The 23,451-nt window shown below is 39.3% G+C and overlaps 1 protein-coding gene across 1 annotated transcript in view; it reads right to left on the bottom strand.

The window, feature by feature from the left end:
* The window catches only part of DDX10 (DEAD-box helicase 10), a 170,343-nt gene extending 147,253 nt beyond the window's left edge, over window positions 1-23,090 (bottom strand). The window contains exons 1-9 of the mRNA XM_005149739.3: window positions 22,858-23,090; window positions 17,434-17,494; window positions 17,078-17,208; window positions 15,370-15,528; window positions 14,807-14,927; window positions 13,471-13,660; window positions 11,377-11,503; window positions 11,053-11,215; window positions 9,381-9,465 (exon numbers count right to left, since the gene is read on the bottom strand). Of these exons, the coding sequence (XP_005149796.3) occupies window positions 9,381-9,465; window positions 11,053-11,215; window positions 11,377-11,503; window positions 13,471-13,660; window positions 14,807-14,927; window positions 15,370-15,528; window positions 17,078-17,208; window positions 17,434-17,494; window positions 22,858-23,061 (1,241 nt within the window). The 5' untranslated portion in view covers window positions 23,062-23,090. The remainder of the gene's footprint in view (window positions 1-9,380; window positions 9,466-11,052; window positions 11,216-11,376; window positions 11,504-13,470; window positions 13,661-14,806; window positions 14,928-15,369; window positions 15,529-17,077; window positions 17,209-17,433; window positions 17,495-22,857) is intronic.
* Window positions 23,091-23,451: the final 361 nt, after the last annotated feature.

Below are 23,451 nucleotides of genomic sequence, written 5' to 3'. Positions count from 1 at the left end.
ACCAGGTTAGAAAAGACCTTTAAGATCATCAAGGCCAACCTTTACCCCAGCACTGCCATGTCCACTACTAAACCATGTCCACAGAGGCCTTATCTACATGGTTTTGGAACACTTTCAGTGACAGTGATTCCATCACTTTCCTGGGCAGCCCGTTCCAATGCCTGACCACCATCTCTGTGAAGAAATTTTTTCTAATATCCAGTCTAAACCTTCCTTGGCACAATTTGAGCCAATTTCCTCTTATGCTATCACCTGGGAGAAGAGACCAGACACTTCCTCACTACATCCTCCTTTCAGGAAGTTGCAGAGAGCAATAAAGCCCACCCCTGAGCCTCCTTTTCTCCAGGATGCACAGCCCCAGTTCCTCCAGCTGCTCCTCATGAGACATGTTCTCCAGACCTTCACCAGCTTCATTCCTCTTCTCTGGACCCATTCCAGCACCTCAATGTCTTTCATGCCATGAGAGGCCCAGAACTAAACACAAGATTCAAGGTGCAGCCTCACAAGTGCCAAGTACAGGGCACTGCCCTAATCCTGCTGGACACCTGATACAGGCCAGGATGCTGCTGGCCTTCTTGGCTGCCTGTGCACAAACTGTCTCATGTTCAGCTGTTGTTCACCAATATCCCCAGGTCCTTTTCAACTGAGCAGCTTTTCCAGCCACTTTTCCCCTACCCTGTAGCATTTCATGGGACTGTTGTGACTCAAGTGCAGGACATGGAACTTTGACTTCCTGAACTTCATACCATTGGTCACTGCCCATTGATCCGGGCTGTGCAGACCCCTCTGCTGACAGGCCTGTAGTTTCCGGGATCTTCCTTCCTCCCATTTTCATAGAGTCACACTGGCCAACCTCCAGTCTTCAAGGAACTGCCCACTCAATCAGAACTGCTGATAAATGAAGAGTGGTTTACTTAGAAGCAAGAAAGCTGTCACAAATCATTAGCACTTCAAAGCAAAGGGTAGGAATGATATATTTACACTGACTGCAGATGAGAAAAAGGATGCCTACAAACAAAGGCAGGCACCAAAGGCTGGACAAGAACAAATGCAATAAATTATTTAGGACAATGTGGTAGGTAGTGTCTAAGTAGAAGCAGAGAAAAATAGTTTAAAATGTAAAGTACCCCATTTCCCTAGCAGAGAAACAGAGTTGTCAACTAATTCCATACATAAATAAACCAATAAACAAACAAACAAAAAAAACAAAGAAAAAAACACTAAAATCAGAAGGATCATTTATTCACCAAGACAGAATCCATCTTAAACTTCTGCAGTAAAATCACTCTGAATTGACAGCTGGAATGGCGCATGAAGTAACTAATAGCATGGTGACAATTCAGCGAGGACAGGACGAGAAAAAATGCTTTTCTGCAGGCCGAACAGACAATTTTTGCTAATCTTAACCTGTCTTAACCTAACTTTGATCACATCCAGCCAAAGGCTGCACATACCCCTCACTGATACTATTATAGCAAACAATATTGCCATTATCAACAAAGGCAATAGATGAAAACATAGCATGGTTATTAATCAACTCCACCTTGCCATATGGCTAGAGTTGAGCTTGTTCTAATTACATTCAGAGTAATTTTACATCCTTGCTGCAACCATCATAACATATAGTTCAGTCAAATGCACTGTATTTTGCCAGTGACATACCAGTCACCGTGATACCAGAATAAAATAGGAATGTAAACCATCTGATTGATGCTCATCAGGAACCAGTATTTGTGCTGCTGTAGGGCAGACATCCAGTAGGGGAAGGGGGGTAAAAAAAAGTTATGGGAAAGCAATAGAGAGAACTACAAGGATACCCTGCATGGATATGCAGACCCTACAGGAAATGTTACACAGGTTGTCTTGAACAGATGTATTGCAAGATATTTCCCTAACATTTGTATTTCAGAAGATACAAGTTGATGCCAAATTTCACGAGAGTTAAAGGCAGTATTTCTGCTTTGTTTGGCAAGAAAAAAATAATCTATTTTAAAAACTGGCAAAGGAGAAAATGGAGATGACGAGATAATCATAAAATTTGGAGATGGGTAGCAGATATAAAGATGCTTGCATTACAGTTTCCTGGATTGGAATTTCCCATTACAAAAAAACTCAATATAAAGGAGGTGTTAATGTTTCTGAAGATATTTACCGCACATGAACATGCAAGGAACCATAAGTATATGTAACTTTTATGCTTCAGAGGTCACACATCTTCTCCTGTACTCAAAAAAAAAGTGGTTTGTTGCCTGGGGTTTTATTTTCATCTGTAACCTCATCAGGACTTTACCAAGTTGACTCTATTAAAAATCTAATTTTAGCCTAACTGGGTCAGGATGTATAGTATCAACATATGCTGTCATCTGTCAAAAGAGAAGCAAGTAAGGTATCACTGCAAAACTTGTGAGCTTAAATCACAGCCGATTCCTAAAATGTCTCGTATTCCAGAAGAATGTTGCTTCCAAATCAGGAAGCAACCTTCAGATACATTAGTATTGCAGAAACTCTCCACAACAGATCCCTTCAGAGGAAGGGAATCAGGCACAGGGAAGACAAATCAACTTCTCAACTGTTTTTCACCCAGATCAAATTTGCTAGACTTACCAAAAGTAACCAAAAGACTGCTTTCCTTAAAACATTAAGGTCATCAAGTTAAGCATTTGGAGTAGCAACAAAACAAAACCCACTAAATTTACCTGATTTTGCATGTGCCTTACAACACAGTGTAATCATGTTATTTTCAGTCTTCTTCCGCTGGACCCTTTGCTCATCATACATGGTTGCCAAACTATTAATACAAAACTATTTAATAGCTACTTCTACTCTGAAGCCAAATTATTCACCACGTAAGATGATAATTTATTCACTGAACACTATTCACATCCTTCTCAACATAAATATTCTCAAGCACTTTATTTTGCAACAGTCATATTCTTTAAACCTTTGTTTACAATTTTGGTTTCCATAAATAATCCAGAACAAGATAATTCCATATCATGGAATAACTTACAAGTAAAAATCAAAAAGAAGCACAGATCCCTGCTTCTAGAGCAAAGATTTACCCCTTTAAAGACTGAAAGGATATGCCAGTGAAATTATATATATATTTGTGAACATACACATTTCTGCAAGTGAGACTTGAGGATGAGGGGGAAGAAAAGTGGCACATTAGAGTTCTTCATCTGTTGTAAGAAGTACTTGGAAAGAAAGAATCACCATCTGAGTACGCCGGTATATGTCCAGCTTTTGTAACGCAGTGACTTCTCAATCTGTAGGTTAGCTAAAAACTGAACAATTGTGCTTAATATAATAGGGACTAGAAAAAGGTTAGTGAATCAAGTTGTATTATTTCTGGCATGTAATTTTTATTTTTAAATTATTTTCAATTTGTTAATAAATTAACTACATTAGTGAAGGAAAAAGCATTTAATTGATTCAGACACTTGTATTGCACGCTCTTTATGTAAAGGAACAATAAGGCATCTATAAATATATACCTCTAGCATATCAAAATGGACAGTTTTATTCTGAGAAGACCTATTTCAATCTGATACGCATATGAATAAATCTATTCATCCACACACTATCCTTCAACAAAGGAAAACTAATATCTATATCTACCCCTAAGGCCATCCACAGAAATACAATAATCCATAGTTTTGTTTTAAAATTCAACTGTTAAATCTTATTATATAAGCTGCCATTTTTATACATATTTCTTAAACAAAGTAACAACTTTAGATCTTTCATACTGGGCTCAAATTCAGAAAAACTTTGTTTCCCATCATACTACCTTCCCAAGCCTTCTGATAGGATGAGAACTGGTGAAATCTAAGCTTCGAACCAAAAAAAAACACTATTTCTCCAAGCTCAGGAGCAGAAAGAGGTTTTTTCCTCTCCTACGCATCATACCTTCTTATGCTGCTAGATTTCTAAGTAACGTGGTAATTTGTTATTCTGTTTTTACAAGTGACTAATGAGAACAGAATACAAATGCATGAAAATCAAAATTTCTATTCCATCTATGTCATCAATGGTCTCTTTTTGTAACAGATATTTTTCTTAAAAATAAGAAATCCTTAACAAGAGATCTGTGTGCACTGCTGATACTGTGCTGTACCATCTACAACAAATCCTACCACAGCAGCCCAACAAAAACTACAAGACACCAGAAAGGGTGCTTGTTATTCACAGCTGAGCAAATGCTGCAGACAGCCTGTGTTCACTGCTGGTTCCTCAATTCAGACAGGGAGAAGAGCTCTTTCCCATGGGTTGTGAACAGCCCGACGTCCCACAGAGCCCATACAGACAAACAAAAAGTAAACCAGCTTCATTTTTTGATTTTTGCTTTAGCTCACTTCTAATGCTTTGTTCACTGCTATTTGCCCACTGCAGTCTTTAGAGTTCAGTATGCCCAAAATCTTATCAGCAAATATTGCTATGAAGTAAGAAATTTGGGGGGTTGTTTTATTTTGTCTTTCTCTGATTGTTTGATACTCTTTTCCTTCTCCTGAATTTATGCCCATCCATATTTGTTGCCAAGTTCCAAGAACAATGCAACTGGGTTTTATTCATACCACCAAACCACAATCCCCTTCATTCAGTTGTAACTGCATAGGTGCCCTTGTTTGCCAGGCAGACCTAGTCACAAGAAGTAACAGGCAAGAATAGGCAGTGGCTCACCAACCTTATCATGCTAGTCTCAGAATAAAGTGCATTCAAAAGGCCTTGGGAGGTTGTTTGGTCCTCCAGCCTATGCTGTAAGCAATCAATTTTCCTCAGCAGCTGTGTCCACTCTACTGCATTAAAATGTATGTGCTTATTTATTTCTTATTACAGCTTGCAGTATGACTTCATGTCAGCAGGTAATAACCTTAGCCACTTATTATTTCAGTGTACTGGAACATTCATACCATGCCATTATGAAGAGAATTCTAATGGATAACACAGTGCCAGCCAGTACGACTGCAGCACTACAGGCCACTGTCAGGCATGTAGCTAGGATACAGTGTTTAATTTTAGAGAATTTAATAACGTGAATTGCAAGCTAAATATGTGGTGTCAACAATTTCTTGTGACCTCCACCAGCAGCTATTTTTACTTAATTTGAGTTAGGACGATGACTTGACTGCAATGTAATATGAGATGATCCAAATATTGCATTTGTTTTTAAAGAAGCATCAGTAAAAGCACTTCAGTGGGTCTTAAATATTAAAAATCAAACAAAGAGCTACCTTTATTGACTGTACTGCTTATTCAGGACCCAAGACATGTATCTTTGGGATACACTTCCCAATGCAAAGAAGAGAAAAAAAAAAATCAAGTTTTCACCATTGAAAAAAAAATCCATTAAGTCCCTCACATTTTGAAATGCTTTATTGCCACTTGCAATGATTATTCTAAAGGCTTATTAGTCTCACACATAGATTGTGCAATTACTTAAATAGAGCCCCAATGAGCAGGCTTCAAAGCACTCTTCATAACAGAGTAAGATCATTATACGACCTGTCCTTTTCACCTTTCCAAAACTTGATGTGTGTGTATTGTTCAGTATTCACAAGGCATCAAAAAAATCTATATAGATCTTTTAAGTCTTTATTCATACTTCTTGACTCTAACCGTCACATCAGCCAGTACGAAGATGGCAGGCAAAACAATACCTTGCTTTGGGAAAATAAAATTCTTTCTGTCTTCAGAGCATAATTTACCACAGGGAAAAAAGCACAAGTAGAGCTAGATGGAACACACATGCCTGTATGAACACTGCATTTAAAAACAACAAAACTACAGCAGCTTTCCAAAGTCAGTTTAAGCATCTAAGAAACCTAACCAACTACTCTGGATTAAGTACCATCAGAAGTCTGAGCCTAAGTCATATCTAAATCCTATAAAGAAGTTATGGACATACCCCAAACAAAAATTAGAGCAAAAAGGTTTATTCCATTTAACCTTCCACTGTCAGTGTTTAAAAAAATAAAGAAAAAAAGGTAAAAACAAATACTCCTGACAGAAAACTCACTAAAATCAGGTACTAGTTTTTAATAGTCTTGTCTGAAGGGAAGGAAGGAAAAAAAAAACCAAAGCAGAAAGGGGAATGTAACGCTGGGAAAGAAATTAATTACTGAGACGTGCCAGGATACAGGTACATCCAAAATACAAGATATTTACGCATGAATAGAAAGCTTAAATAGACTTTTCAGTGTCTTTTCTATTCCTCAGTGCAATCATGACTGAAAGAAAAACATCCCTAAATATGTTTTTTTCATGCCATACAACTTACAAAACACATTTAGAAAAAAGCAAGTACTGGTGTGCTTCAAAAATTATTATCTTCTGCTGTCCCCTAGTGGCACTCAAACTTGTTGCACAAAATTGATTAAAGAATATTTTTACCTGTAGGCTTCATAGGCTACAGAACAGAAGGCATTGACAGAAATTAAAAATCAGAAGAAACTGGTTTTGAAGACACTTGCTACAAGCAGGTCTTTTACTTTGAATTTATGAAACTAAAAACCCTAGGTAAACACTGTGATCCAGTATTTTAGATTACAGGCTTATTGTGTGACAAAAATAATGCCAAAATACTTATGGGGCTTAGCCATGACACTGTCAGCATTTTAGAAATTCTGTTACTGAATTAGTTAAGATTTTTAATGAACACTTTAATAGCAGTTGGAAGAAAGAGCTTCCAGCCACTCCAATTGTAGCATATCTTTCAAGTTTAAAAAATAAATAAAAGAAACAATCCCAGACAACTCAAGATGCCAATTCTGCTGTGAAGTAAAAGCATTTCTGGACAAATACCAGATTTTCTTGATCTTACTTTACCATAAATCAAAAAATGCAGGAGTTGCAATTTCTGTTCTTTAGCAGAATAAAATGCAAGTGAAATGCTACTTAGGGAACATGGTGGTCTTATCCACTTAAAAATCAATCATTCCCTTTCATCTGAGGTAAGGCTTTGAAAAACTGTAAAATGGATGTGGGAACACATCCATGATTATTAGTCGAAGTTTTTTCAGCCCCATCCACAAAGTCGTTTCTCTCTTGGCTTTCATATTTACTTTTGTATCACAAAATAATTTGATTTCAGAAGTAAACAGTACTTGGAATCCCAGGTTTAATTTCAGTTTGTCTCTTAATTAGCTGAGAGATTTAATTTAGCTTTCATTTTATGCAATTACACACCCTCATAACCCATGAAAATTTGTCATTACCTCTAACATCATTAATGAGGACTACTAAACTGCAGTTCAGTTCATTTTTATCAAGTTTCTATAAAAAACACAGGCTTCTCACACTAACTGTAGCTATTGAAAAACAAGTTTCCTATTCAACACTTGAAGAGTTCACCAAGAAGTACACTCTCAATTACCTACATTTAAAACTGCATTAGCATATTTACTTAGTGCACAGTATTTAACTATTTAATATCTCCTTTGTTTTATTTTCAAATACTTATTTCATGCTGTTAAGTTCACTAAGAAAATCTCTTTCCAGGACCACTTTACTTTGAGGACGAGTGAGCCTGCATTGTTGCTCCAAAATGAAAGCCCAGTGTAGGTATGTTGATCTTTGTATCAGATTAAGAAACAGAGATTACCCATAAAGCTTTTTCTACAGAAGGAATTTGTTTTCACTATCAGTCACCAGCCTGCCAGCTCAAACAACTTTCTCAGATGTACTCCCAATTTCCTTAAGGTCTGGCTAGTGAGAAATTCACATAAAAGAAATGTGAGCAACAGCCCAGGGAAGCAAGGGACATGCATCCTGCACAGTCCATGGCTTACAGCACAGACCCTCAGCCCCATTTTCTGTCTGAATCTGTCCCTCAAGCTATCACAGAAGGTTGTATTTAAGAAGCTGCTTAAGATGGACCCTTATGTTGCAAGGCTAAATCCTCCTCAGAGTGACATTTTATTAAAAGCATTAGGGAAAAAGGGGGTTATTCATCTTTATGTAACTGCTTCCCCTCTCTAAACCCACTTACAATATCTTTTCTCAGTGCCTAATGAGAATCAGGAAAAGGCCTGAGGGTTGTAACTCCAGGGAGGTGCTTTAACCAAGCAACACAGCTCAGGAAGAGCCCAAGCCTCTGAGAAACTGCCAATTAAACAGTGCCAAATGTATTGTTTTCCCTTGCATTATAACAATATGCCATAATGACACAGATTTGGGAATAAACAAAAATAAGTAAGAAAACCCACAAACAAACACAAACCCCCAGAATTCTAACTAAGCCTATATGCATTTCTCTCAACTGGCATGCATGAGGTTATATCTAGATTTAAATTTAGCCAAATAGCTACACATAACATTTGCTGGGTTTGTTCATAGACAGGTTTGGGTTTTTTTCCAAAAGCACTTAAAAATTTATTATTTCTTTCTAATATAACAGATAAGAAAATAGCACAGAATAGGACAGGGCAGAAATGTTATTAATTACAACAAAAAAGTGGCTAGAATTTCCACATTCTGGAAGAGGGCTGGAAAGTACACACTCCTGTAACAGTCACCAAAATTTAAAGCCATCTGATCCAGGAAGACAGATTTCAAAACCCTACAGTGCAGAGTGCTGATGTCCTACTCTAAGCAACTGCTCTGTCATTAGGTTTGACAGCCGCCTATATTGCACACTCTACAACAAACTAAATTATGTGCAAGATAGAATGCCAAGTCTTGCATTTCATTCTTCAGATAATTGTGTAAGGTTTTTGATCTACTGAATTACATGCAATAACAGTTCCTGTTTCTCTTAAAAATCTGCTTCAGAGATCAAGAACCAGTTTTTCAACAGTGTATCTGGGTAACTCCCTTCTGTCATAGAGGCTTCACCACAAACATTTTAACTAAAGCTATCCCAAAGAATGTAATTTTACAAACTACTTAGAAAATTAAATATTTAACCTGTAATTAACATTGATTCCTTACTTCCCAAGTTAAATAAGGAAGATTTATTTCCATTCTTTTGAAGAGTCATCAATGACACAATGAAATTGCATCCACAGTCTAAAGCCTACTTTATCTATAAAAGATGGTGGCAATACAAGCTTTTCCACTCACAAACATGCTCAACTCAGCCTTTGAGGTAATCTTGCCAAGTGCAAAAGAAGATTTTTGCTTCCTCACTATTAATCTTCCCTGAAAAGATTAAACAACTAAGGGTACATTTTCTGGCTGCTGTAATGTGTCCCTGAAGCTTCACGAAGAAGTGATTAAGCCAAACCATTACTCTTATGTAACTAAAAGGGTCTTGTGGTGATAACAGCCTGCCTTTCTTTCCAAATTATACCTTGATTTTTTTTTCAAATGACTCTTTACCCAATTATCTGTCCCTAAAGTTTTAAACATTGAAACATTTATGAAAAGTGAAAACAAACCTGGCTGTTCTTCCTACTCTGTGGATGTATGTGTTTGCATCTTCTGGACAATCAAACTGAATAACCCAGTTCACTGCTGGAAAATCTGCATAAAGAAAAAAAATAGGACAAAATTTAAGCTCGCTATACTCAAAATCCTACTCAAGAGCATGAGATTATATTGAAGTATTAATTCCTGTAACAACCACCACTTAGACCCATTTACAAACATTGGGTGCAACCTCTGAAATGAAAATTAATTGCATGTATTAGCATATCATAAACAGTCACTCTCTTCAAAGAAAGCTAAAATGAATGCTGTCTTCATTTCCTAAATTATGACAGTGCACTGAATGGAACATAATTTCACACTTGACAAGAACAGACATGCCTTGTGTCACACAGACGATAAAACACCATTACATTTAATAATTAAATAACAATATCTGACCCACTTTTCACCTACAGGATTATTATTCTACACCACTGGGTTAGATGTGGCAAGATAGCTCTACCTCAGCTGCCCAAATACAAAAATACCATAGCCGTTCTCAAAGACAGGAGGGTGTACCAAAGCCTCACAAACAAGACAACATTGAATATAAAGGATATCATTAATAAGAATTTTCTACCTGCTGCACCCCACCCAGCAGCAGTGTGGTCTGCACTGTAGTAAGTTTGTGTTACTTCCCAATCAAGCCTGCAGCCATGCTGTAGTCCACTACCATACCTAAGCTCTAAACCCAAATAACCACACACACAATAGATCCTCACCAGTGAGATTTCAGCAGTGTAGAAACTATGAGAAACAGTTTCCATTTCTGCCTTCAATTTCAAGAGCACCAGCTTTCCCTCCATAGATTACTGATGACAAAACCTTACACTGGGGCAACAGGGTTTGCTATCTGAAAGAAGACCCCATAGACTCCTGAAAACAGTCTTGTGTCATACCTCAATGCCTCCAAGTACCAAGGAAAAAAAAAATTAAAAAGGAAGAAAAAAAAAGTCCAAAGTATCCACTAAAAATATAAAGAACTAAATGAGAATTTAGCAGGTAATGACCAGAAGAAGAAACTCAAACCCAAACAGGTCCTATAAATACTCTTGCTTTTCCCCCTTACCTGTTTTTCCACCTCCTTATGAATACATTCCTATAATGCCATTCACAGTTCAGATATTCAAATTTCTTCAGGTTTTCAGTTCCACATACTGGTAAGTTAGTAATTTTTCATATCCTTTGGAATAACTCCCAAAATACAGGCACATAAGAAATACTTAAAACTGCTGAAACCTTGCCTTACAGCATGTAGTAAGTAAATACATCACTATTAATATTTTCCCTTGTTCCAGACACTTGTCACAGAACATGGCTAGAACAACTACATCATCTACAGACTTAAATAAAAAAAGATAGCTACCACTATCTTACTAAAAGAAGTAATTTCAAGACTATGTAGGGTTTTTTTGACAAAAAGGAAAAATAAACACAAATGAAGTGGGCCTCTTAGTAAAGAAACAGCAAAACTCTTAAGAAGCGTATCTCTTATGAGACACCCTGATGAGCTCTTAAGCAAACTACAGCTTCATGTCTTACAAATCATGTCAGTCATCAGACAATAAAGTCTGATAAAAATCTCTATTAATAGAGTCACATCATCACTTTGTGAAAGCTATTGCTTCTGTGAGTACATACCCAGACCACGAGCTGCAATATCTGTAGCAAAAAGTACTGCTGCTTTTTTCCGAACAAAACAAGTGTAGACTTCCATTCTCTTCATCTGCTGCTGCTTGCCATGGAGTGCCAGTACAGGAAGACCAGGCTGAAGCTTACAGAACACTCGGAACAGGTACTGAACCTACTCAACAATCCAAGGAAAAATAAAAATTACCATGCAATGTTAAACTTGCTAAGGTCATATCCAGTATCTAGCAAACAACTTAGCACATCAAATGAAATACATTCTTGTCCACCTTGGAGACCAGAGATGCTATGGAGGAAGGAGGGAAATAGCCATACCTCTTTACAGCTTGCAAAAAACACAATGCTCTTCTTTTTCAAGTGACTTCTCAAGAAAGAGTATAACATGTTCACTTTCTGCTGAAGCTCACAAACAACATAGTTCTGATCCAAAGTCGCTGGGGTACTGAAAAAAAAAAATACATTCAGATATCATTAGTTGCCAAAACATTCAAATGAGAAAGAAAGGAAGAGACTGTACAGCCATACAGTATCTACAGAGCTGCCTGACCTTTCTTTTATGTCAAAGATGTCTGACAAATACCCAGAAAGAGGAGAAAACAGAATGAGTCAGGATGGAAAGTTCTCCCACTTTGAGGAACCAGTCTTAGCAGCACCACCATAAAGCTACTCTTGAAAGAAAAATCAATTCCCTCACTAAAAGCCAATGAGATGGGGTGAACTGCTTTTGACATTACTTCTAAATTCGTTTACTACTAGCAAGCCAAACTCCTTCCATGGCTAAGGGGCAACATTCAGACTGCCTTGACTTAAAATGCAGTTTTGTCTATTAGTCTTATTAAAGCATCATTTGTGCTTAACGCAATGTCAGAGCACAGTTTAATCATGTACCAAAAAAAAAAAGAGCACTGATGTACTTCTACTGACTACACCGACACGCAAAGTGACCTTTTAAAGCTCTGAACTGTCATCTTAACTCTCCATTCTTTAGAAAATAACGGATTTTTATTTTATCTGACATATCTGCCCTAGAAATACATAAAAAGGCTCATCTCTACAGTCCCTCTGCTTCATCCTAAACATCCTAAACAGTTTTCAAAATCACTTTACAAAGGATGGCCACCTGAGAGGATGAAATCACAAGACACTGCTCCAGTTTCTATTCTACTGTTGAATACAAATTATGCCACAGCACCTTTCACTTTGTAAATCTTTCAGAGAAAAGGGTTTTCATGAGGTAATAAACTACTACACACTTAGGCAGTAAATTCTAAAACATATACTTTTTTTAATTTAGCTTTTTATCTAATTGCACTCCCCCAAACACTTAAAACACTTTATTATACTTTAAAATAGTCTTCACAAAAAATGTGAGATCTGAGAAACAGATGTATAGTCAGTCCTCAAAATGAAGACTACATACTATGCTTGCACACCCTCTTCTGATAAGAATATATTAACCATACTTTTTTTTTAGCAGTCATGCTTATTTAAGATGCCTTTGATAGCACTACTGATTTAAAAAAATGGTATTGGCAGTACAATGCAGAGATAATCAAATCAAATAAACTGTCTCAAGATTCAACCTGGTTCTGCTGTTCATTCTGCTGTTTGCATTTCTCGTTTGCTCTTGGGAAAGCCATGTACATCACTGTGCTTCACCTTCCTGCATTTTACATACAGAAATATATGCATATGTCATAGAAGAGTAGAAAAAGAATCTTACATGTTCATAAGCAATTCTACACCTAGATGACTGAGCCCACAGGAATGCAAGGCATTAGATTATATTCTTCATTTAGATTTCAAAATAAAAAATATAAAAAACAACATGTAAGTTTTTCATTTAGTGACACATTAGATTTTTTTGGCTTGGCAGACCACTTCCAGCAAAGGCCTCCTATTCTGATCCAAATTATACAGCATGACAGATTTATTTTGTGTGCACAGAGCTGTAGTCCTCAACGTGCACAGCAAACTCAGCACGTAAGGAAGGCACAAGACTCGACGTGAGCTAATGCATTTCCTTGGATAGCCAGATTTATCAAGAGCACACAGAACTGTACTTGTGCAACACATGTGATTCTGCACAGTAAGTATGCACATGCACAAGGCTAGAGCTAGAGCCAGGACACTACTCCATTCAGGCTATAACCCACTGTGGAGCTTGCTTACAGTCTGAGAAGCTGTCTGAGGAGCCACAAGAGAAGTGGAGGTTCAGCCTCCCTGTAACAATTCAGCCAGAAATAGCACCCTCTTATGTGTAAATTCCTTGCTTTCAGAAAGGCACACAACGAGATCAGACACTATAGGAAGGAAGAGGAAGCAGATCATAACTTCTGATTTAGGAAACACAGTTGGAGAAGCAGTTAAGTAGGATCACCATCTGTTTAATCCCTCCAGGAAACATACCTGAATTTGGCTTTCTCATGAACCCAAACATATTCTGGATCTTTCAGACTCAGCCGTGCAAGATCCTTCACTGATTTTGTTTGTGTTGCAGAAAAAAGCAAGGTCTGGCGTTTCTTAGGTAGATTTTCAATGATTGCATTCATTGTATCAGCAAACCCCATGTCTAGAATTCTGTCAGCTTCATCAAGAACTGAATTGAGAGAGTTAAGAAAATCTGGGTTGAGCTTTGTTCATTTGAAAAATAATAATAAATTAAATTCATACAGTAAAAAATTCTATGCCTACTTGAATTGCAGAGATTAACTGGATTCTCTTTGTTTATTCATGCATTTGATAAAATTTTTTAAAAAGACAGCAATAAAAATCAAAGCATTTCCCATAATCTATGCACTACAGCCCTCAGTTTCACACACTTTCACACACTGATGTATGAAAGATAAGCATTTCAAGTAAACAGTTCAGTAATTTGCATACAGACTGCAAATTACAAACTCCCTGCCCTATTAGTGAAACAGAAGCATGGAATATAAAACAGTGCTGTAGCATTCACGACAGAGCAAAACAGACTCTCCTGTAACTAAACTGAATTTACCATTAAAACACAGGGTATAAACAGAGCAGCTCAGAAACAAAGCTTTAAGAAAAGAGCATGCAATTCTTGTCTAACTGCCATGAATTGTACTAAGTGTAGCAAGCATAATTTCACATTCTATCAGCTTCATTAGCTTCTTAATTGCTTCCAAGTTCCTCAAGCTATGCTAAAGATTAGGCAGTTCTTAGTGGCAGGCAAACCATTTCATTACACTGATTATTTTATTCAGGTTAGAAAGATGAAAAGAAACAATGTTAATAATGCTAATAAAACAATGAAAGGAGCAACAATCTGTCTTAACATTCAGAGGAAAGAGTTTTTTAGAACTGGCCCAAAATACACACATTGCAATAGGCATTCCATATAGTTAATTATGTCAGGAAAACCATGAGAGCCATAGCCACAAAGGAGAGGCCAGCACTCACCAAGGCCTATCTAAAGGATTATATGGGACACTACATTTAGTTTTGGGTTCCTTACTACTTATTCACCTACTTGTTCTTATCATTCTAATGATGATGATACTGTTTCAGATATCATGAAACATGTTCAGCAACTCTTCAGAGAAAGTACATGTAAAAACAGGGGTTTGTTGCCTTCTATTTGAATTTGTACACATGTGAACTTAAAAGCCATTTCATCTACATACCATGACCAGGATAAAATTTTACCCAAAGCACTCAACACAATTATGAATTGTTACAAAATATTTCTGGCTACTTTCAAGCACTTAAAAAGACTTACTCAACATTTGCAGATCAGATGCATAGAAATAGGAAGTTTCATCCATGTGCTGCAAAAGCCGTCCTGGAGTGCAAATTAGCATATTTATGTGGTGGATTCTTTCAGACTCTTCTTTCAGATCCTGAAAAGGAGTTAAACCAGTTTAGCCCATATTGTTCACACTAGAAGTCCAGTACCAGAGATGGGTCAGGTCAGATTAATTTCTTTATAGCTTTCAGACAGAATGGTCAAGCCTTGCTCTTTCTATAGATACCACAATTTTTTAAGCATGCTCACACCTGTGGCTTGAGCAAGAAGTATTTCAGAATGATCTATATTAAAGGATAGTCCTGGAAGGCTCAGCAAGAAGGTCCATCCAGTCATGTAACCTGGAAAGACTGTAGCTATGCAAAAGCTTCAAAAGACACAGGGTACACAGACAATCAAAATGAGCAGGTGACTGATAGTTTCCCATTAACTTCTCTCTTCCCCAACTTTTCATTTCCAGAGTTTCCTTCCTAAACTAGCTCTTAATATAGTGCTCATTTATGCTTCCATACAGGAAGCTTCAAGAGAGGACACACCTTTCCTCCAATGATAAGGCCAGCTGAGAACTCATGATTCTTTCCCACTTTACGCAGAACCTTGAAGGTTTGATATGCCAGCTCCCGGGTAGGTGATATTATCAAAACTCCCAGTCCATCAGCTGAAGTCCACTGGTGGCGATACAGGAGTTCCAAAGCCTAGGAAAAAAAAATTACCATCTTTTCATTATAAAAATCTCAGAAGGAAAATATGTAACAAAAGATTTGTAACAAAAATATCATTAAAAAACTATAAAGCCACGCTAATTAATGACTTAAACAAACATCAGTATACACTTCACATGGCTTGATTACATATCAATCCTAACTGATGGCAATACATGCTGCAGCAAAGTTCTGCAGTATCAATCCACGACAGACAGTAATGGGTTGTAAATCGTAAGCATTTTACAGCACAGTTAATTCTGTTCTGCTAAATTCTGGAAATTAAGCCTTGATCATTTATACAGGAATAGAAATCAGTGTAGAAAAATCACTGTTCTTATCATCCTATGGAACAATAATTTATTCATGATTCATTTCATGCTCAAAGTTTTGTGGAAACCAGAAACAAAATGAGCAACTAGAAGAAAGTCAACTATTGCAGCTTTAATTCTGGTTATAGGCTTTAAGCAGTACTATCTACACATGCTATAAACAGATCATTCCAACTGAAGTTGCCATACACCTCAGACCACAGTTATTCCTCCTCTTCTGAATTCACACTGCAGAAACACTTAGTCAGTTAGTCCTTGCACAGAGATTTCATAGGTATGAATACCTAAAGCATCCTGAAATACTGAAGGCTGTTAAACAATTGTTGTACAATTACCACATTTGTTCCCTAAAAGTGTTTTAAAATAAGGTTTGTAAAACAAAGTACTTCTAGAATATCTAATGGAGCTCTCTCACTTTTGTTTCACGAGACCATCCTGTGAAGCCAACTATGGTTTTTTTATTCTTTACTAATAAAAAAGTTTAAAAAGCATTTAAGCAGAAATCTTCTCAGTGACAGAGGGCATTCAAAGCACCTACTGCAGGTCCACAGTTACTGAAAGAACAGGCTCCAAAGAAATTTATGCTCACAAATATGCAAGCAATGATTAAACAAAAATACATAATCAGAACGATGTTTACTTTTCCCTTTATCCAATCATAATATGATGCAGTTTGCATCCACAACACGATATTTTGAATAAAACTGTCAACCATATATTACCCATGACAGGGATCTTCATCCTATTTCCCTGCTTGCATCTAGAAGTCATTTCTATGGAGTTCAGAAAAGACAAAAAGGAAATGGAAGTCCACAATCACTAAACTTAAGTTTGCTATCTAAGGTCCAAATCTTAAAATTTTAAATGGGTGAAAACTACTTATCTAAAAAAAAAAAACAAAACTCTAAGGAACTGAAGAAATTTCACCCTTTTATTTCATATACTTAAATTTTTAATTTTTTTAAGAATTGGACAACTGGAGTTGCACCAGGAAAACAAATTCCTGAGAAAAAGTAATAAAGCACTTCCTAAATTACACAGTCTACTAATGTAAAGATCAAAATGTCAGAATATTCTTTGGCTTTCTTGGAACATTAAGATTAGCTAAATTATAACTTTTCTCCTAGGATCTATTAACCTAAGCCCTTTGACAACCAATACTCCATAGATAACTTGGTTTGAGTACAAATGGAAGGATGTAAATTACTTACTGGGACAATAAAAGCCAAGGTTTTGCCCGATCCAGTCTTTGCAGCTCCAAGTACATCTTTACCTTGTAAAGCCAAACCTATGGTTTGCCTCTGTATCTCTGTTACCACGCGATACTGAGCTTCCTGCAGTCCTAGTATTTGCAGTGTGTGAAGTGACAGTGCAGGAGAGGAAGTCATTAAAAGGAAACAAGCAAACAAAAACAATCATTATTTTGTCTTGCCCAGAATTCCATTCACAAATCACTGCACATGGCAATACTTAGCTAAAAATTAGTTTAGAAGGAAAACATGTTCAGATGCAGGTAATATATTCATTTTTACTTGAATTAGTTTCCAAAGAAAACTTTCATACTCACCTTTTAAGGTTTTCTTTGACAACGGGAAATCCGAAAATCTTTGAATTTCACTAGCATTTATCTGAAACAAAGTAAGTTCAATCAATGCTTACAATCTAAGCATAACACAGAAATTAAATAGCATTCTTTAAGTCGCTGTTAACATAAATATGGAGTAGTTCAGTATGACATGATGCAAGTTAGCTGGTCAGGCAATCTATACAGGTTTAAGACAAACCACTCTTCTACTCTTAACTGTTTAGTAAGTAATAAGAGATGCACACTAGTAGTGCAATTTAAAGCTCAGGTCATGAAATCAAAGAAAAATCTAGGCTGAAAGGGACCTCAGGAAGCCTCCCGTCCAACTTCCTCTCACAGCAGGTCAGCTCTGAGGTCAGACCAGGCTGCTCAGGGCTTCACAAAATCATCCTGAAAGTGTCTTGAAATCATTGAAGGACAAAGGCTGGACAAAGGCCTCTTTCAGTCAACCTGCACCTCTGCCTGGCCATCCTCATGAGGAAAAGGCAGTACAGGCTGAGTGCCTCTTCTATAAACTTACATCTATTGTCTCTTCCATAAACTGACATCTATTGTCTCTCATCTCCACCGCAAACACCTCCTTCATGATCTCCCCCCTCCAATCCCAAAGTTATCTTGGCTACAAGACTGACAAGCCCACCTCCCCAGCCTCTCCTCACAGGGCAAGTGCTCCAGCCGCCAACATTTTAATGGCCCAACATTGAACTGGATCCACTTTAGTGAGGTCCTTTTTCTTACTGGGAGTCCAAAATTGGACACAGTACTCTTCAAAGAAAAAAAAAATTAAAAAAAAAAGTTAAAATCACATTTTAAGAAGATACTCAGCAAGTTTGCCAATGACACCAAGGTGTGTGGTTCCGCTGATGCACTGGAGGGAAGGAATGCCATCCAGAGAGACCCAGCTCCCTCAGCCTCTCCTCATAAGGGAGGTGTTCCACTCCCTTCATCATCTTTGTGGCTCTGTGCTGGACTCTTTCAAGCAATTCCCTGTCCTTCTTGAACTGAGGGATCCAGAACTGGATGCAATATTCCAGATGCGGCCTCACCAAGGCAGAGTAGAGGGGAGGAGAACCTCTCTTACCCTACTAACCACAGCCTTTCTAATGCACCCTAGGATGCCATTTGCCTTCTTGGCCACAAGGGCACATTGCTGGCTCATGGTCATCCTCCTGTCCACCAGGACCCCCAGGTCCCTTTCCCCTTCACTACTTTCCAGCAGGTCAACCCCCAACCTGTACTGGTACATGGGGTTGTTCTTCCCCAGATGCAAGACTCTACACTTGCCCTTGTTGAATTTCATCAAGTTTCTCCCAGCCCAACTCTCCAGCCTGTCCAGGTCCCACTGAATGGCAACACAGCCTTCTGGTGTGTCAGCCACTCCCCCCACTAAACATAAATTCATTTTCCTGCGAAAATCCACAGAAGAGCAGCTTGGTTTTGGAGGCTACTGCAAATGGAGTAATGATAGTCATATCCCATAAAAGGGAACTTGAACCTCTTAATCTCTCTTCTTTTTTAAGCATTCCTGTTTAAGAAAACAGCATTACTACACTCCGAAGTATACAGCTGTTACCCTCCTGAAACAGAGACTGTTGCCTGTACTTGTAGCAATTGAACCCTTATGGCTTCTATTCACAAAGTCAGACTCCTTCATCTGCAAGGACCACATGCAAACACTGCTTGCAGCCTCCCTACAGTCTTACTAGAGCCATGTCCCTTTCCCACCTGTATTTTCAGATCCCTTGAAACAATGAGGATAAAGTGTATTCCAGCTGCTGTATGATATCACAAAATCAGGTAAATGTTCTGCAGGGTAAAGACCTGGTAAACAAATGCTTCTGAAAACAGTTCCAAATAAACACATATCCCCCCCACTCCATATTTCCATTTTGACCCTAGAGTGCTAGCATCAAGATCAAGATGGGACCTCAAAGACCCCAGAAGAACCAGTGGAAGAAAGCTGGGGAAGAAGCCCCATTAACGTGATCGCTGCACATACAGTTAAAGCTGTTCCCTGTGACCATTGGTGGAGAGCTGTCATGGCTCTTGGGTGAATCCACAGAGGTATTAGTGGGGCTAACTCTGGGCCCTTCCCAGAAGGCCCTGCAGACCTTTAGTACCCTACAGAGTACAAAAAAAATACTGGAAAAGTAGTTCATTGTCCTGACACCTACTAATTACTTCTCTGTAGGCATCTATCTCTACAGCGTACTTGAGAACTGTTAATTACACACACACACAAGCCCCAAGAGCATGTATCTGAGTCCATGAGTTGCCTCAATGGCTTATGAAAATGTTGAGCTGTCAAGTAGAGATCTTATGAAAAATGCAGTATTTGCAAGTGCAAGATGTGAACAGTTTCCACTGGCAAAGCTCACAACAACCAATAGCAGCAGGACAGAAAAATCACAGAACTCAAAGAAATAAGACTACCTATAAAACCTGAGCAGATGAAGAAGAAGGTAGGCTACACAGCTCCGAATACATACTGAGTAGCATCCATTAACTGAGATTTCCAAATGTCAAATTTGGAGCTTACACAACCCCATATTTGAAAACTGAAGGTTTATACCTGTTTAAAGCAGATAGATCACACCAACACTCTAATCAGCCTAGTTCTCTCTGGTAAAATCAACAAGAGCAATTTAATGCATCCATTTCATCTCCAGATAAAAGGCAGTAACACCCTTATTAAAACCCAGTTTTGACTTCTTTCACACAAAGCTCTTGCAAGGTAGATTTCAAACTTTCACTGTGTCCTGGCAGGCAATTAAACTTTCATAAACATTATTCAGAAATCTTACAGGTGAATTATTTTTGTAAAAGCTATCTGTGCTGAGATGCACATACTTTAGGCTAGTACATTCCTGGGAGGGGGGGAAACTCCTATCACAAATAACCATAAAATGTCTTTTTTATTTTCACAAACTGGAGTTTCTGACAACAATTTCCAATTTCAGTTAATAATTTTGAAGATATTATATATCACAAGCAATATCTCTGACACAGTTACCACCCCTGCTAATCTGCTGAGAATCTGTACTTGTGAACTCTCCCTAATCTGCTCTAGGTGAGAGCAGCCAGCTACTTTCAAACACTTAAAATGGTATTCTGATCTAACTAAATTAATTTGACATAAAGCAGACTAGAAAGAGTTTACACAAACCACTCCCCAGCACACCAGTTAGGCCAGTAATGCTTTTCATGAGCACAACTAGATGGAGAAGACAGTTTTCATCACAACTTTACAGTTAGCAACAAATTCAGTGTATCCACAGATAACAGATTACCTACTTTGGACACACTGAAATTAAATTTCATGTTTTCCATCTATGCTGCCACAGATTCGCCAACACAGGTCAAGGAACAACAACAACAAAATCATTGCCAAAGTACCTTGGTTATCTCTTCATTATTGTTTAATTTTGCCTTATTTATCCATTGCAGTCATTCTTACACTGGAAATCGTAGACAATATACTGTAAGAGGGAGGGGAAGGCAGATACTCTAGTGTTCAGAAGCCACACTACCCCTACTCCAAGCCACATGCAAGATGACAAAAGCACATGAAGACCTAACTCACATACAGCCTGTATGCTAGATCCCAGCCAGTGCTCCTCACAGAGAGGAGCTTACTGAAGAGCTTTCTGATTCCCTGCCTCATGCAAAACTCACTGGAGACCCCTGAAGATCTAAGCACATGGCACTTCCTGACACTCCCCACCTCTGCTATAACCAGGTCCAGGGTAATACAGCAGAAATGCAGGAAAACGAGTGTAAAACTTTGTCAGGGACCAGAAAAGGAGATATGAGGAACTGACAATAGGAAGCTAGGTAGGCATCTACCTGATGCTCACAAGCAGGAGACTCCTGGAGCTACAAGACAGCAAGACTCCATAAGAGTTGAGACCAGTAATCCCCAAAACTATCCTAACACAAACACTATGTTTACCCTGTCTTCATTCCAATTGATACATGCCTCACCACTACCAGCTTCTCCTCTTCAGCCTCTATAAATACACACTAACAGAGCCTCTCACTACCCCATCCTTACCTACACTGCCCCAAGCTACCCAAGGAGTTATCACCCATGTCCCAGAAACTCTGTATGTGCAGACATACACATTGGTGACACAGAAGCCAATGATTGTGTGAAGCTTCAGAATACTAACTTGCTCAATCTTAGCCAAAGAAGCTCTCACGATGTCTTCATGGTAACAGACATTTCTTCTACACCTCTTGTCATTACTTTCTGCACAATCAACAACCACCACAAAGTCCCTACTACCAGCTCTGCTGAGTGCTGTGCACCCAAGTACAACAGCCATGCTCCTCCTGCAATGGCTGCAAGTTCAGTGAAAGTTGGCAGGACATCGAGCAACACCCCAGGCAGAGCACACTGAAGCTGTTATTCATAATTACAGTACTTTCCACTAACCAGTACATCTCAAAAGCTGGACATCTCCCAGAGGAATTTAAGGGAATCCGGGTGACAAAACCAACTCCACTGACCCTGCCTCTAATATTCAAATACCTATTTCCTGATTTAGGGTGAACAACACTCTCTTCTACTGTGATGTCTGCCTCTTGCATCTTCTGTGGAAACAAATGTGTCCCACCTCCAATAGCAAGACACAGAATTATGGAATGGTTTGAGCTGGAAAGGACGTTATGATCATCTAGTTCCAACCCCCTGCCATGGTCAGGGTCACTTTCCACTAGACCAGGCTGCTCAAGGCCCCGTCCTCCAGCTTGGCCTTTAACACTGCCAGGAATGGAGCATTCACTACTTCCTTGGGCAACCCATTCCAGTGCCTCACCACTCCTGGTAAAGAATGTCTTTCTTCTTTATATCTAACCTAAATGTCCCCCGTTTCAGTTTGCCCCTTGTCCTGTCACTACAGTCCCTGATGAAGTGTCCCTCTCCGGCATCCCTGCAGGCCCCCTTCAGATACTGGAAGGCCAAGTGCCACTGGCTGTGACCGTTCTCACCATCTGCCTTAGCCTCCTCCTCACTGTGCTCTCAACCTCTCACTCCCCGCGAGGGGCTCACTACCCCTGCCTGCACAGTCACCTCCACCAGAACCACTGGGGCTGCGGTTACTGCTCGCCCTCTCCAACTCTGCCTGGTCTGAAAAAGTAAAGGAATGGAGAATTACCCCTGCCTCACGGAGGCTAAAGTTTTTCTGCCCGCCACACAGCAGTGTTGCCTACGGGCACCGTTTATAGCCAGAGGAAAAGCGCTCCCAACTACGGGTGCTCTCCAACCCTGCCCAGGACCTCCAGATCCCTTCTCCTCCTCCTCACAGCCGTACCCCCGCACACACCACACGAGAAGTTTTCCTCCCATCGCCACGCAAAGACCCTCGTTCCCATCCCGGCCCAGCACAGCCAGCCCTGCCGCACCTCAGGGTAGCGTTGCACCAGTCGGCCGATGCCCTCCCGCTCCACCTGCCACTCGGGCCGCTTCCTCTCCTTTCGCTGCAGCCGCAGCCACTTCGTCCGCCGGGTGTATTTCTTCTTCCAGCGCTCGAAGCTACGTATCGGATCCATCTCTGCGGACCCCAAATCTCCGTCTGACCGGCCCATGCTACCCGCGGTACCCCGCATGGCACACACACGACTGCCGGGGGAGGAGCTTGGCGCGGCCGAAATACGTCAGCTGGACGCGCCGCCAGGGGAGGGCCTGTCCGGGCTGGGCCCGGGCCCGGGCTCGGGCTCGGGCTCGGCTGGGTAGGGCTCGGCTTGGCTCGGGCTGCCAGCGGCGCCACCTGTGGGGAGGTAGAGAGGTTGCACAACAGTTGGAGCAAAATCACACTTTGTGTGATACAACCCCAAAAACGAACCCTTGATACAGTATGCAAAATATACTCTGTGATACAGATTGTACAACGAAAATAAATAAATCTATACAGCCTTAATAAAAAAGGAGTTTGTGCTTACTGGCGTACAGCCTTGGGTGATATGGTTTATTGTGAGGTGTCCCTGCCCATGGCAGGG

Source organism: Melopsittacus undulatus, chromosome 2 (assembly GCF_012275295.1).
Source record: "Melopsittacus undulatus isolate bMelUnd1 chromosome 2, bMelUnd1.mat.Z, whole genome shotgun sequence".
In the NCBI taxonomy this organism is placed as follows: Eukaryota; Metazoa; Chordata; class Aves; order Psittaciformes; family Psittaculidae; genus Melopsittacus; species Melopsittacus undulatus.
The sequence above is the reverse complement of the archived record's forward strand: the minus strand, read 5'-3'. Positions and strand labels throughout refer to the sequence as shown.